The sequence below is a fragment of the Amblyraja radiata genome, chromosome 1, assembly GCF_010909765.2.
Source record: "Amblyraja radiata isolate CabotCenter1 chromosome 1, sAmbRad1.1.pri, whole genome shotgun sequence".
Taxonomy (NCBI): domain Eukaryota; kingdom Metazoa; phylum Chordata; class Chondrichthyes; order Rajiformes; family Rajidae; genus Amblyraja; species Amblyraja radiata.
Genome location: NC_045956.1, coordinates 28,463,948 through 28,478,118, shown reverse-complemented (window position 1 = coordinate 28,478,118; position 14,171 = coordinate 28,463,948). Strand labels below are relative to the sequence as shown.

Here is a 14,171-nt window from a genome sequence, read left to right as displayed (position 1 = left end):
TGGTAGATAAGTTTCACAAAATCAAGAAGTTTTACATTTAAAAAAAAACAGGCATGCTTTCTTGAAACATTTCATTGCTTTCATGAAAGTATTGTCATGTTTTAGTTTGTGTGCTATCCAATTACATTCAATCATAGTATATACGAGTAGAATCAAGCCATACACATGTATACCTCGTAGTGCAGAGAAAAATACCAGAGTGCCGAATATACTGTCACAGTAATGTACCATTACAGTTAAAGAAAAAGTTAAACGTCCGCAGTTACCTCAGTTGGAAGGACAGGACTACACCCTAGGTTATGGGCAAACTATTCAGTGGTCATTTAATGGCAGGGAGGCTGTTCATTAATCAGGGGGAACGTCTTTCAAGCTTTTGTATCTTCTGCCCGACCGGGGAGGGGAGAAGTGAATGACCTTGATTATATGGGTCCTTGATTACATTGGCGGCTTCGAGGAAAGCATGAAGTATAGATTGAATCAATGGTGGGGAGGCTGGACTGTGTGATACACTTTGCTACACACACACACTCTGCAATGTCTTGGTCTTGGGCAAAGCAGTTCTCAATAAACCAGATGATATGGGTTCTACGGTGAATTTGTTTAAGTTAGGACGTTGTTGGGAGACATACCACACTTACTTATTCTTCTGAAGATGTAGTTATTGATATGCTTTTTTGGCTGTAGCTTCGTCATGTTTGGTCCTGGATAAATTGTTGGTGAACATAAAGCATTCAATCATTTCCACTATGGCATCATTAATGCTGACTGGGGCATGTACTACACCGCTCTTCCTGCAGTCAATAACTAACTAGCTCCTTATCTTGCTGACAGAGGGAGAGGTGATTTTATTGATACCATATTACTAAGCTCTCCATCTCCTTCCTGTAGTCCATCTCAACACTGTTCTAGTTTCAGCCCACTACGTGTCATCTACAAGCTTGCAAATGGAGTTTGAGCAGGATTTGGCCAGCCTTGAAGGTAAAGGAGCATAATAAAGGAGCTGAGAATGCACCTTTGAGGCACCAGTGTTGAGAATTATCATGGAGTTGTTTTGTCACCTATCCTCTCACTTATTGCAGTCTATGTATCTGAAAGTTAAGGATCCAGTGGCAGAGGGGATTGAGTTCTTGGTCCAGGAGTTTGGGAACAATGATTGGAATTATGATGTGGAGCTGGAGCTATAATCAGAGTCTGATGTAGATGTTCCAAAGAGTGTAGGGCCATGGAAATTACATCTATTGTGGGCCTGTGGCGACAATAGGCAAACTGCCGTGCACCAAGGATGTCTGGGAGGCTGGAGTTAACGTGTACCATGACAAACCTCTCAAACACTTCATGATGGTGGATATCAGAAATACTGGATGGTAGTTATTAAGGCATATTACCTAGCTTCTCTTTGGCACAAGGATGATAGTGTTTTTCTTAAAGCAGCTAGGACCACAGAATGTAGTGAGAAGTTATAGATGTCATCAAATATCCCTGCGCAGGTCCCGAGGATGCAGCTAGGGACACCATTTGACTCAGTTGCTTTCCACTGGTTCAGTCTCAGGAAGGCCAATCTGGAATGACATAGTACAGCGCTACCATACAACTCGTTACCCAAGTTCAATCTTGAACGCGAGTGCTTTCTGGATGCTTTTGCTTCCTCTCATATCAAAAAGATGTGAAGCTTGGTATATTAATTGACGGTCAAGCTTCCCCTAGTGGTAGATTCGGGTAGGATAAATTCAAATGTCAGGAGAACAAAATGAGCAAATAAGTAAATGCTCAATGGTTGAAAATGGCCTGGTTCCATGCTGCACCACCCTATCAGTCTGAATTCCGAGGACGCTCATCATCAGAATTGGACCTAGCGATATTATCATTCCCACCCTCCCCTGTCCCAAGCCCCCACAATACAACTCAAACACACATGTGTGAATATGTTCACCACAAGGATCCCAAAAGTTGTATGTATGACATCAAGAAAACTAGGAATAATCAACAGATGCCATCCTTGGCAGCAACAGCCATCTTCAGGGAATAAACAAAAGCAGACTGTCAAAAATGACTTAAATGATAATCATAACATTTAGACCCATTGAGGCTTCAGTAGAAAAGCAGAGTCAATACTCACCTGCTTTTCTTGCAATAGTGTAATTCAAGCAACATATGCAATTCCATTAACTGTACAACACATTTACTGTAACATGCTTTTTTTAATAGTAGCCATTGGCAAAGTGAACAGAAATTACTTTCACAAGCAATACTAAACAAGAGAAAAGTACTATACTATATGCATCAAACAGTTTGTAGTGTCCTTTTCCTCACATTCATCCTGTTTTCACACTGCCTTGAATACATTACATTCAGTCCAAAATTATCAACCATCAAAGGTAGCATTTCTGCTTCAAAATTAAAATATTCTGAATCATTTAAAAAACATTGAACATATTCCAAACCATTGAATCCAAGTGTCCTACAATTCTTTGCAGGAATCTAATCTATCCTTTGAATATCTAGTAATGCAATTTTACAAAAATAATCAATTTTTCTCAGTGTTACATGGATCGAAAGTTTTCTCAATTGAGAATAAAGACTTAATAAAAAAATATAGTTTGCCTTCTGCTATTCCCACCAACAATATCAAGATTCTTATTTTTTCAAACTTATTAAAAGTCAAAAATTGCTGTTTACAACCAAACTTCACCAGTGGGTCACGACAACCTATTTGATAACCATGTATTATTTATATTTACAAAATATACAAGCAGCAAAACAAATAAAGGTTACTCAGGATTTTTTTTTAAAACCCTTCTTATTTGCTACAGTGTATACAGAGGTATCCATGTACCATGATGCAAGATGAAATACCATAGAGATCTGCTTCTTCAAAAAGTATAAACAATAAATTAAAAGGTACAAAATGGAAAATAAATGTAAAATTCCGAATAATGTGTCCGTCACTCTACACTCTGAACATTATATCTTCACCCTGCATTCAGGGTAAAGCCAAGTATATTATTTTAAAATATCTTCCCCATCATAAATAAATCTCAAAAGTACAAGATTTACAAAACACCAACAAATAGAAAAAGATGGTCATAAACATTTCCAGCTGAAACACAACAACATCGTTCTACTAATTTGTCAAACAGAATGACACATTAATTATTTCACTCTGAAAGTTCTTTTCCACTCTTGAGTATTTTAGAGTACTTGGGTTTATTCAAATTTTGAGTCCAAGTCAGCAAAAAGGTGTCTGTCTTGCATGTAACAAAAAAAAATTAAGCTACATACATGCCTGTAATTTTCCAAGATATGGAGCACTAAATTAAGTGCTTTGACATTTGTTCAGTCCCCAGAAATTAGGCACATTAATAGATATACGTTATAATTATTCATTTATCCAAAGATGGAGTCATTTTAAACCCCTAATACTCCCCCAAAAATCTCAACACAATAATGATGTATATTATGTTGCACAACTATACATTCCATTTGGTTATGACCTTCCACTTTAGCTGTCTGCTACATTTAGCTACTAGAATAAGTCAATTTAGCTACTAGAACGAGTCAACATGGTGCAAACAAAATCAAGGCAATAATCTAACCGAGTGTCCTGAACCTTGCAATTGAAGCTATGTGAGTTAACAGTGGAAGTGGTCAGGTTGTATTTTAAAGATCCCTTCTGCATTAAAAATCATATTTAGATTTCTTCAAAATGCCCACTCTGCAATGAAGAGTGAGCGGGGCCAGCATAATTAATGCAGTTGTCATATTATGTCATGGGATTCAAAACATGTCACCCTCAACACGCACCGTGGGATTCACTTACGGAAAAGCCATTGGACCTTCTACAAATATTCAAAAATAACTTCCAATTATATAAATAACAATGAGCTGAAAATAGTGCAACAATTCCATGGATACAATTTAGTGTGTCAAATCAAATACAGAATGTTTCTGATTTTGCAATATAGAAACCACGGTACCACTTCCATTCTAATAAGGACATATTTCCCATTTAGTGCGCTAATAATTTTACTCCTGCTAAAAACTTAGACTAGTTCAGAAACCCACCCTCTTTTTTTATTGTTGAGGTTTATGGATAGTCAAGCTAGGAAATTTAGTATAGTTAATGAAATACTTCCTACCCAGTACAAGCAAACAATGAGACGAGGCATAGCATAGCACATCTCTCCAATTATTGCCAGGGCCAACCGTGCTGAATAGTGGATGATTAACTGCAGGGGAGGGAAGAGGAGGCCTAAATACCAGGAAGTAGGTTGAATCTCAAGCTTATTTTGAATTGGCAGGAAATGGTAAATGTACAAGTATACAAGTACAAAGAAACAATTCAATGTATCCACTGAATAGGACCCCTACCTACTATTAATAGTTTCCCAATTTTACCCATTGTTTACATGCTCAATGCTTATTCAGCATGGGCCACCGGATAAAGAGCAAGAGCGTGGTCAACATTCACTCCCACAATATTAAGAGTCAACCGTGCCACAAACCACTTTATACCCAAGCCAATTCAGCACAAACTTGGAATTCATCCTGACCTCTAGGCAAGCTCCTGTAGGCACTTGTATTTTGTACAAAATTACCAACCAGTCAGAAATGAATTGCAATGACCATCTTGTTGGTTATGGGCTTTTGAGTGCACTGGTGACATCAAGTGTGCACAAATCAGAAATTAATTTATCTAAATAATTTATGGGCTATATTATTAAAAGCCAAAAATTATTAAATGGATCAACAAAAACCCATGTTTCTTTAATTTAAAAAAGTTATAGAAGACTTCCCTGTACATTAACCTGCATGAGAATATTCTTCACTTATCACAATATTCATTTTTTGAGGAATCCAAGTTTTCAAAATTCCCCTATCACAAACATATAATGTTTTGTCCATTTCCATTAACAATGACATTTCTTGAAAATATCAACTGAAGACCCAGCTCACCGGTTATACAGAGGAGAAATCTACCAACTAAACAATTAGAGGTGCATAAGGAATTGTGACATTTTTGCACGTTAATTCACATTCAATGAAAATACTGATGGTTCACCCAATGGAAGTCAGAAGCAGAGAGGCAGTGCTTTTTCTGAGTTTGCACAACAGTACATCGTGTCTGAGTTCACCTTGCTGACAACAAAAAACACTCCTCAGGAATGATATTAATGGAAGCCCCCCCCCCCCCCCCCCCCCCCCCCAATCTTCCCAAAGGAGTAAAGGCATTGATGGGGATTTTTCTTTTAAGTTTACACAGAAGCATAAAGAACACAATTCAGATTTGTGTTGTAAAAAGTCTGGAGTGCCAATGGTGTAGCTCTTTCTTGTTAAAAGCTGCAGACAATTAATTCCCCTTTCACACGTTTTGAAAATAATGCACCACTGGACCAGGCAGTACATCACTTATACATCTATTCAGATTCCAGTTACAGCTGTTCAGTGCCACATGAGTAATATTTGTTTAAATGGAGAGTGACCTGAATGGTACCAGAAACTCTAAAACAAGTTCATGGGTTGCGGTATAACTATTTGCAACTTTTGGTACTTCCTCTAAAAATATGTGTTTTGTATTAATTGTATTATTTACATACTTTGTTTTTGTACTTAGTACTTGTAATCTCAGTCTGAATTGTGTAATCTTCAGAATATGGCACAAGTTATCTGTATAAAAACACCTGTTCTCACCAAATGACGTTCACAAATGTTGTGCTTTTTCACATAATTTACTTACAAACATACCTTACATACTCTAATTGGGCATTTAATTTCATGCAGAGTTTCATGGTCCAAGGATAATTTTAGTCAGCCCTGAGGTTTTTTTAAGCAACAAACGTTGCATTTTTCTTAAAAGTTACATTATCATTTTCATTCTCATTAACGTTTTAAATCAGGATATGGATATTATAACTATGATTTGTTACAATGTTGAATTTTCCAATAAGGGCAGGCCCTTGATTTCAGTCAGTCCGACAAGGATGCTGGAGTAACTCCAAATGCTGGAGTAACTCAGCGGAACAGGCAGCATGTCTGGAGAGAATGAATGGGTGATGTTTTGGGTCAAGACCCTTCTTGAGACTCGACAAGAGGGTTTAAAATTGGGAACAGGTAACTCAAATGGCATTTAATGAAAGAGGGAAGAAACAGATCTTGTGATGGCAAACAGTTAATGTACATCAATGTAGAAGAAAAGTCAGTGCCAAAATACTCAATGTTGAAAATGGGCTCAGAATAGGATGTAACATGTTTGTACTAAAATATAAAGTCCCATTAAAGAGTGAACCTTTTTTCTTTTTTTTTTTTAAAAGAGATACCGTTCACTTTTCAAGTCACCAATCTTTCATCTGCTATAATGAAAGATCATTTACTTGAAATATTAAGTTATTGAAGGGAATTTTGTGGCTGATGAGCTAAGTGGATGAATTGGCCAGCCCAATCAAAATCTCCATCAATTCAATATATCACAGCTCAATTTGAATCGTCTTCAATGTCACTCACATTTCTAAGATCTCCACTGAATCAGTAAAAGTCAACAATGCATTTAAAATGCACATTTTCCAGGTAAAAAGCTAGCAACTGAGTTGCTGATGTGAACTACACAGCACTAAATCTCTGATGGGAGCCAAGTTTTATGTCAAGCCTTCAGAGCTCGAGTGTCGAGCTTGCATAAAGCTTGCACAAATTCCCAACATGCAGTAGCTTGCCTACACTTTACAAGTTAGCTGTATCTTCTGCTAACCTGTATATTGGGCAACTCTCACCCTCTGGGTGTTACACAAACACCTATCTGAAAGTGTGTTGATCAAAAGTTCCTCTACATATCCATGTCCAGTAATAATACATCATAATCCTGAACCCCGTATAATCCCATGTCTTTAAGCAAAATAATTTTGTAGAGCTACAAATGGAACCGACTAATCTGGCTGGAGATCATTAAGTTCCTGCTGCGGCCTATTAATAAATAGAAAATTAAGCCATTTAAAATAACACCATTTTTAATTCCTCAGTTTAGTGGCTGAACAATTTGAGGCTCAGATTTTGAAGTCAACAGTCTGTCATCACCACCCTTCAGTCAGGCCAAGAGCTTTCATGACCATAGTTGTCTGTTATTGTTTAAAGGATGAATTGTGAGAAAATAGGGTTTATGCAATAATATCCCCAGGTGAGATGACATTAAAAAAAATCAGTGCGGTCAATTCCACTTGCATGGAAACCTGGTGCTGTCTCTCCGGGAGTGGGGACGACTGATTGACAGCATTTGCACCTTTCAGAAGAAACATTTGCAGACGGGTATTATCTTTGCACCCCACGCTTCAGGGGAAGGCATCAAGAAGTGTCCCGGGCGATCCAGCCGCTCTCAGTTAGGAAGCTCAATATCCTCTTCTTCAGCACCTTGTCCAAGTAGCCGGGCAGGCGGCTCTTGGACGGGATGCCCTGCCTCTTCTGCAGGTAGTCCTTGATGATGATGGTCTTGACGGTGAGGTAGCGCCCGGGGCTCAGGTTCAGCGAGCCGCACAGGACTTTTTCCCGCTCGGAGAGCAGGTCGAAGCCGGAGAGGTTCTCCATGGCGTTGTTGAAGTCGGCGGCGGCGGCGGCCGCAGCTGAAGCCGCCGACTCGTCCTTGGGCCGCTTGGCTGCGGTTGTGGCGGCCGTGTTGGTTGTCGCCCCCCCGCCGCCGCCGCCGGTGGTGGTGGTGGTGGCGGCGGCGACGACGGTGGTGATGGCGGCGGTGATGCCAGCACCGCTGGCCCGCAGCTCCTTGCGGCGCTCCCGCTTGTGTCGAGCCGCCTCGTACTCTGCCGACTCCTCGCTGCTGGCGATGCCGTTGCGCCGGTGCCGCTGCAGCTCGCGCACCTTGGCCCGCAGCGTGCGCTCCCGCCGCAGGTTCTCGAAGCAGTCGTCGAACTCGCGCGCCGTCAGCAGCTGGCAGGCGGGCCTCAGCCGCGCGCGCAGCTCACGCTCCTCCCGGCACGACGACGACTCCCCCCCTCGATCACGGGCCGCTACCGCCGCCGCTGCCACTGCTGCCGCCGCCGCCGACTCCCTCTCCCTGGCCGCTGCCGCCGCCGCCGCTGCCCGCGCGCGCTCCCGCTCCCGCTGCCGGGGAGGCGGAGGAGGAGTGGGTGGGGTCGGCGGTGGCGGTGGAAGGGGGGGAGGAGGAGGAGGAGGGGGGAGGAGCAGGAGGGAGGAGGGCGGGGGCAGCGGCAGTGGCGGCGCTCGCTCCCGCTGCTCCCGCCGCTCGCGCCCCAGGAAGGCGGGCACCAGCCCGTGGTCGCGCGCCACGTCCTTGCGCCGCTGCCGCTCGCGCAGCCGCCGCACGTACATGTCGACGTGCGCGCGCTTCAGCTCGATGTCCACCTCCTCGTCGTCGTAGTTGAGCGCCAGGCCGCTGATGAGCGCCTCGGCCTCCTGCAGGTACTCCACCTCGTAGTCGTCGCGCAGCGGCATGTAGCCCAGCTGCTGCTGCTCCGCCTCGGTGATGTCGAGCGGCGGCAGCGGCGTGGTGAGGCTGGGCGACAGCGGCGCGCCCGCCCCGCCCGGGCAGGTGTGGTCGGTGACGCGGTTGGGGATGACGTCGGGGATGCAGGCGCGCCCCAGGTTGCCGTGCACGTACGCGCTGACGTAATGTTCCATCACTTCCGGCGGCGCGCGCGCCCCCGCCAGGCGCGCCACGTCCTCCCAGTTGCCGAAGCCGTACTGTTCGATGGCGTCGAGCAGCAGCTCCTCCTCCCGGCTCGTCCAGCCGCCCTCCGCCTCGGGCCCCCACACCGTCAACCTGCCTCCGTCCACCAGCTGGTAGCCGTGCCAGCGACGGTGGCTGCCGATCTCGGCGCCGGCCGAGAAGCACTCGGGGCACAGCTCAATGTCCTGGCACTCGGTGCAGCGGAGCCGCAGGCTCGTCACGTCGGCCAGGCAGTAGACGCAGTACTTCTTGCCCAGCTCCGCCATTGTGCGCCGCGCCTGCGCACTGCGCCCCCCTCTCTCACCCCCCCCACCCCCCGCGAGCATGCGCGGAACAGCGACACCCTCTGACCACTTGCGGGGTCACACCAGCCACATTGTTTCCTCTCAAGGTGGACAAAAATGCTGGAGCAACTCTTAGAAACTTAGAAAATAGGTGCAGGAGTAGGCCATTCGGCCCTTCGAGCCTGCACCGCCATTCAATATGATCATGGCTGATCATCCAACTCAGTATCCTGTACCTGCCTTCTCTCCATACCCCCTGATCCCTTTAGCCACAAGGGCCACATCTCTTAAATATAGCCAATGAACTGGCCTCAATTACCTTCTGTGGCAGAGAATTCCACAGATTCACCACTCTCTGTGGAAAAACTCAAGATTCAAGAGAGTTTATTGTCATGTGTCCCTGATAGGTCAATGAAATTCTTGCTTTGCTTCAGCACAACAGAACATAGGCATGACTACAGAACTGATTAGTGTGTCCATATACCATGCCCGAAACGTCGCCTATTTCCTTCGCTCCATAGATGCTGCTGCACCCGCTGAGTTTCCCCAGCAATTTTGTGTACCTACCATTATATAAATATATACATACATGAATAAATAAACTGATAAAGTGCAAATAAACAGATAATGGGTTATTAATGGTCAGAGTTTTGTCCGAGCCGAGTTTAATAGCCTGATGGCTGTGGGGAAGTAGCTATTCCAGAACCTGGTCGTTGCAGTCTTCAGGCTCAGCGGGGGAGGCAGCATCTATGGAGCGAAGGAAATAGGCTCAATCTTGTTTTGTCTCAATCTTGAATTGAATAAATGTTATTAGCCAAGTATACATACAAGAAATTTGCCTTGGTGCTTTGCTCGCAAGTAACAACACGATACACAGTAGACAATTAAAAATCAAACATTATAATTTAAACATGTGAAGAATGAAATAAAATACCAGACCATAAGGAGGTTACAGACTTGGCTGTTAAGTAGAACTGCTCATGGGAAAAAAGCTGTTTTTATGTCAAGCTGTGAATTTGCGGCTTTGACAGTCCAGAGTTGCCTTTCAGAGGGAAGTGCTTCAAAGAGTCAGGCAAGGGTGAGACAATAGATAATAGGTGCGGGAGTAGGCCATTCGGCCGTTCATGCCAGCACCGCCATTCATTGTGATCATGGATGATCATCCACATTCACTACCCCGTTCCAGCCTTCTCACTGCTATATATCCTGCTATCTTTAAGAGCTCTATCTAACTATTGAAAGCTTCCAGAGAATTGGCCTCCACGGCCTTCTGAGGCAGAGAATTCCACAGATTCACAACTCTGGTGAAAAGGTTTTTCCTCATCTTCATCCTAAATGGCCTACCTCTTATTCTGAAACTGTGGCCCCAGGTTCTGGTCTCCCCCAACATCGGGAACATGTTTCCTGCGCGAGCGTATCCAATCCCTTAATAATCTTATATGTTTCAATAAAATTCCCTCTCATCCTAAATTCCAGAGCCCAACTGCTCCATTCTATCAACATATGACAGTCCCGCCATCCCGGGAATTAAACTAGTGAACCTACGCTGCACTCCCTCAATAGCAAGATTGTCCTTCCTCAAATTTGAAGACCAAAACTCTGCACAATACTCCAGGTATTGATATCCACAATATGATCCCGGTACAACTGCAAAAGGACCTCTTTGCTCCTGTACGCAACTCCTCTTGTTATGAAGGCCAATGCCATTAGCTTTCTTCACTGTCTGCTGTACCTGCATGCTTACTTTAAGTGACTGATGAACAAGCACCCCCAGATCTCTTTGTACTCCCCCTTTTCACAACTTGACACCATTAGGATAATAATCTTCCTTTCTGTTTTAGCCACCAAATTGGATAACCTCACATTTATCCATATTAAACTGCATCTACCATGCATCTGCCCACTCACCCAACCTGTCCAAGTCACCCTGCATCCTTATAGCATCCTCCTCACAGTTCACACTGTGAGAGATCTTACTCACTCGCTTCCTGGTCCTTGCAGTGTACAGTTCGTAAATGGGGGGAAGGTTGCAGCCAACAACCTTCTCGGCTGTTCGAACGGTGCACTGCAGCTTCTGGATGTTATGCTTGGTGGCTGAACCAAACCAGACCATGATGGACAAGGTGAGGACAGACTGTATAAACGGCAGTATCGGGACTATAAAACTGGACTATCATTACCTGTGACCGATTGCGTTTTCTCAGCTGCCACAGGAAGTACATCCTCTGTTGGTCATTTTTGACTGTGGTCGATGGTGGCTTCCCATTTAAGGTCCCTGGAAATGATGGTTCCAATGAACTTAAATTACTCCACATACGTGACTGTAGTGTTGTTGATGGCGAGTGGGGGAAGGGGTGGGGGAGCTCTCCTAAAGTCTACAATCAATTCCACTGTCTTAAGAGCATTGAGCTCCAGGTTGTTGCTACGGCACCAGGACGCCAGCTGTGTCACTTTCTGTCTGTAGGCAGATTCCTTCCCATCCCGGATCACATGCTGCTTTCTGTCTGTCAGGAAGTAGATGATCCACTGACAGAGGGTTTCAGACACAGTCAACTGGGAGAGATTGGAGTGGGGTAGCTCTGGCATAATGGTGTTGAATGCAGAGCTAAAATCCACAAACAAAATCCTTGCATTGGGCCCCTGGCGGTCTAGGTGCTGGAGGATGAAGTGCAGGTCTAGGTTGACTGCGTCATCCACTGATCTATTCGCCCGGAATGCAAACTGCAGGGGGTCCAGCAGGCGGTTTGTCAAATTTTAAGAAGGAAAATCTGAGAATATCTCAGAAGTCATCATTCAACGAAGCACGCTATTAATGACAACATTCTTGGATGTTCCATCCTCCAGGAAACTTTTGACATTCCCTTCATATTTCTGTTGAGCTAGTATGTTGGGCCAAAGGTACTGGTTTCCAGAGGGCTAGTATGGAGTTTGTGGGCAGAATGGATTTTTGGGCTGGCAGCTCAGTCACTGAGGCCTGTACTGGCAAGGGGGGGTGGGGAGAACAAAATGCTTAGTGTTGCTGAAGACATCTGGAAAAGTTCTGTCCACAACTTCAAAGCATTCTTTCCTAATCATTGGACATTCATCCCAAACAATGACTTTCACTTGTCTCGTGAAATGTGCCGTCTTAGAGTTCTTCTCGATGTTGCACAATGTATCCTCGGCCACTTGGATGGGTATCTTGAATCGAGAATGTGTAGTTCTTCCACCAGGCAGAAATGTAGCTGCTATCCTAGAGGAAGCTACAGCAATAGCCACATCACCTTGACCTCTAACATTTCCTGACATGATGTTGAAAAACCAGCCTAAAGACAATTTCAGTTGTTAATGAACACTGAAGATTTTGTGCTAAACATTTTTTTGAGGTGGGGGCTGTCAGGGTGGGGTGGGGGGTGGTAAACATCGTGCAGCCAAGGGAGGGGCACAGCTTCAGGCGGGGGTTCTCGTGAGCTGATGAGAAATGGGGGGGGGGGGGGGCGGCACATGCAGGGGATGAGGGCAGCTTCAGTAGGGGGTGCATCCTATAACCAGGCAGAGGGCATCATCTTGAGGTGGGGGATGTCAGTGGAGGAGAGGGGGTAGTGAGCGATTTACTCATGACCTCTGGACTCGCTCACTGCCTTGGGATTAACTCATGCCCTTTAGACTGACTGACTCTCACGGCTTGTGGACTGACTGATGCCCGACTTCTAGAGTCACGTCCGACTTTTGTAAACTGAAAACGGTAACATCTACATTGAGGAACAGCTTCTTCCTGACAGCCGTCACGCTATTAAACTTAACAAATAAGCTCTGAACTACTAAATACTATATTATTTCACACACACACACACACATATATATTCACATGCACTCACAGACATATGGACACACACACACATATATTCATACACACACACATATTCACACACACACACATATTCACTCACACTTATTCAGACACACACACGTACACACACACATATTCACACATATACACACACATATTTACACACACATACACACTCACACATATTCACACACACACACACACATATTCACACACACACATTCACACGCACACACATTCTCATACACATATTCACACACACATATTCACACACACACATTCACACGCACACACATTCTCATACACATATTCATACACACAGACTCATTCACACACACAAACTCAATGACACACACACACACACACTCAATGACACACACACACACACAAACTCAATGACATACACACACACAAACTCAATGACACACACACACAAACTCAATGACACACACACACACAAACTCAATCACACACACACACACACACACACACACGGACTCACACACACACACACACACACACACGGACTCAATCACACACACACACACACACGGACTCAATCACATACACAGACTCATCCCCCCCATCTCAAGACGCTGCCCTATGGGTGGTAAATGTCGCGCAGCCAAGGACAGCTTCAGGCGGGGGTTGTCATGAACTGATGAGAAGGGGATGGGTGTCCTCATGCAGGGGATGTGGACGGCTTCAGTAGGGGGTGCATCCTATAGCCAGGCGGAAGGCAGCGTCTTGAGGTGGGGGATGTCAGTGGAGGAGGGGGCAGTGAGCGATTTACTCATGACCTGTGGACTCACTCACTGCCTTGGGATTAACTCATGGCCTTTGGACTGACTCTCACAGCTTGTGGACTGATTGATGCCCGACTTCTGGAGTCACATCCGACTTTTGTAAACTGAAAACTAACATCTACATTGAGGAACAGCTTCTTCCTGACAACCATCACTCTATTAAACATAACAAATAAGCTCTGAACTACGAAATACTATATTATTTCACACACACATATATATTCACATGCACTCACACACATATGCACACACACTCACACTCATATTCACACACACACACACACACACACATAATCATGCACACACACTTACATATTCACTCACACACATGCAGACACACATGTACACACACACACGCACATATTCACACACACACACACACACATATTTACTCACACATATACACACATACACACACGCACATATACACACACGCACATATTTACTCACACACATATTCAGACACACATGTACACACACACATATTCACACACACACATACGCACACATATTCACACACACACACATATATATTCACACGCACACACATATGGAGGTTTCACGGCAGT

At 44.5% G+C, this 14,171-nt stretch overlaps 1 protein-coding gene across 1 annotated transcript; it reads right to left on the bottom strand.

The window, feature by feature from the left end:
- Nucleotides 1-5,244: 5,244 nt before the first annotated feature.
- Nucleotides 5,245-8,984, bottom strand: tada2b (transcriptional adaptor 2B). The gene is given in 3 exon segments (XM_033019200.1): nucleotides 5,245-8,026; nucleotides 8,028-8,072; nucleotides 8,207-8,984. Coding segments are annotated over 3 exon segments (1,488 nt in total). The 5' UTR covers nucleotides 8,950-8,984; the 3' UTR covers nucleotides 5,245-7,326.
- Between the last annotated feature and the right edge of the window lie 5,187 nt (nucleotides 8,985-14,171).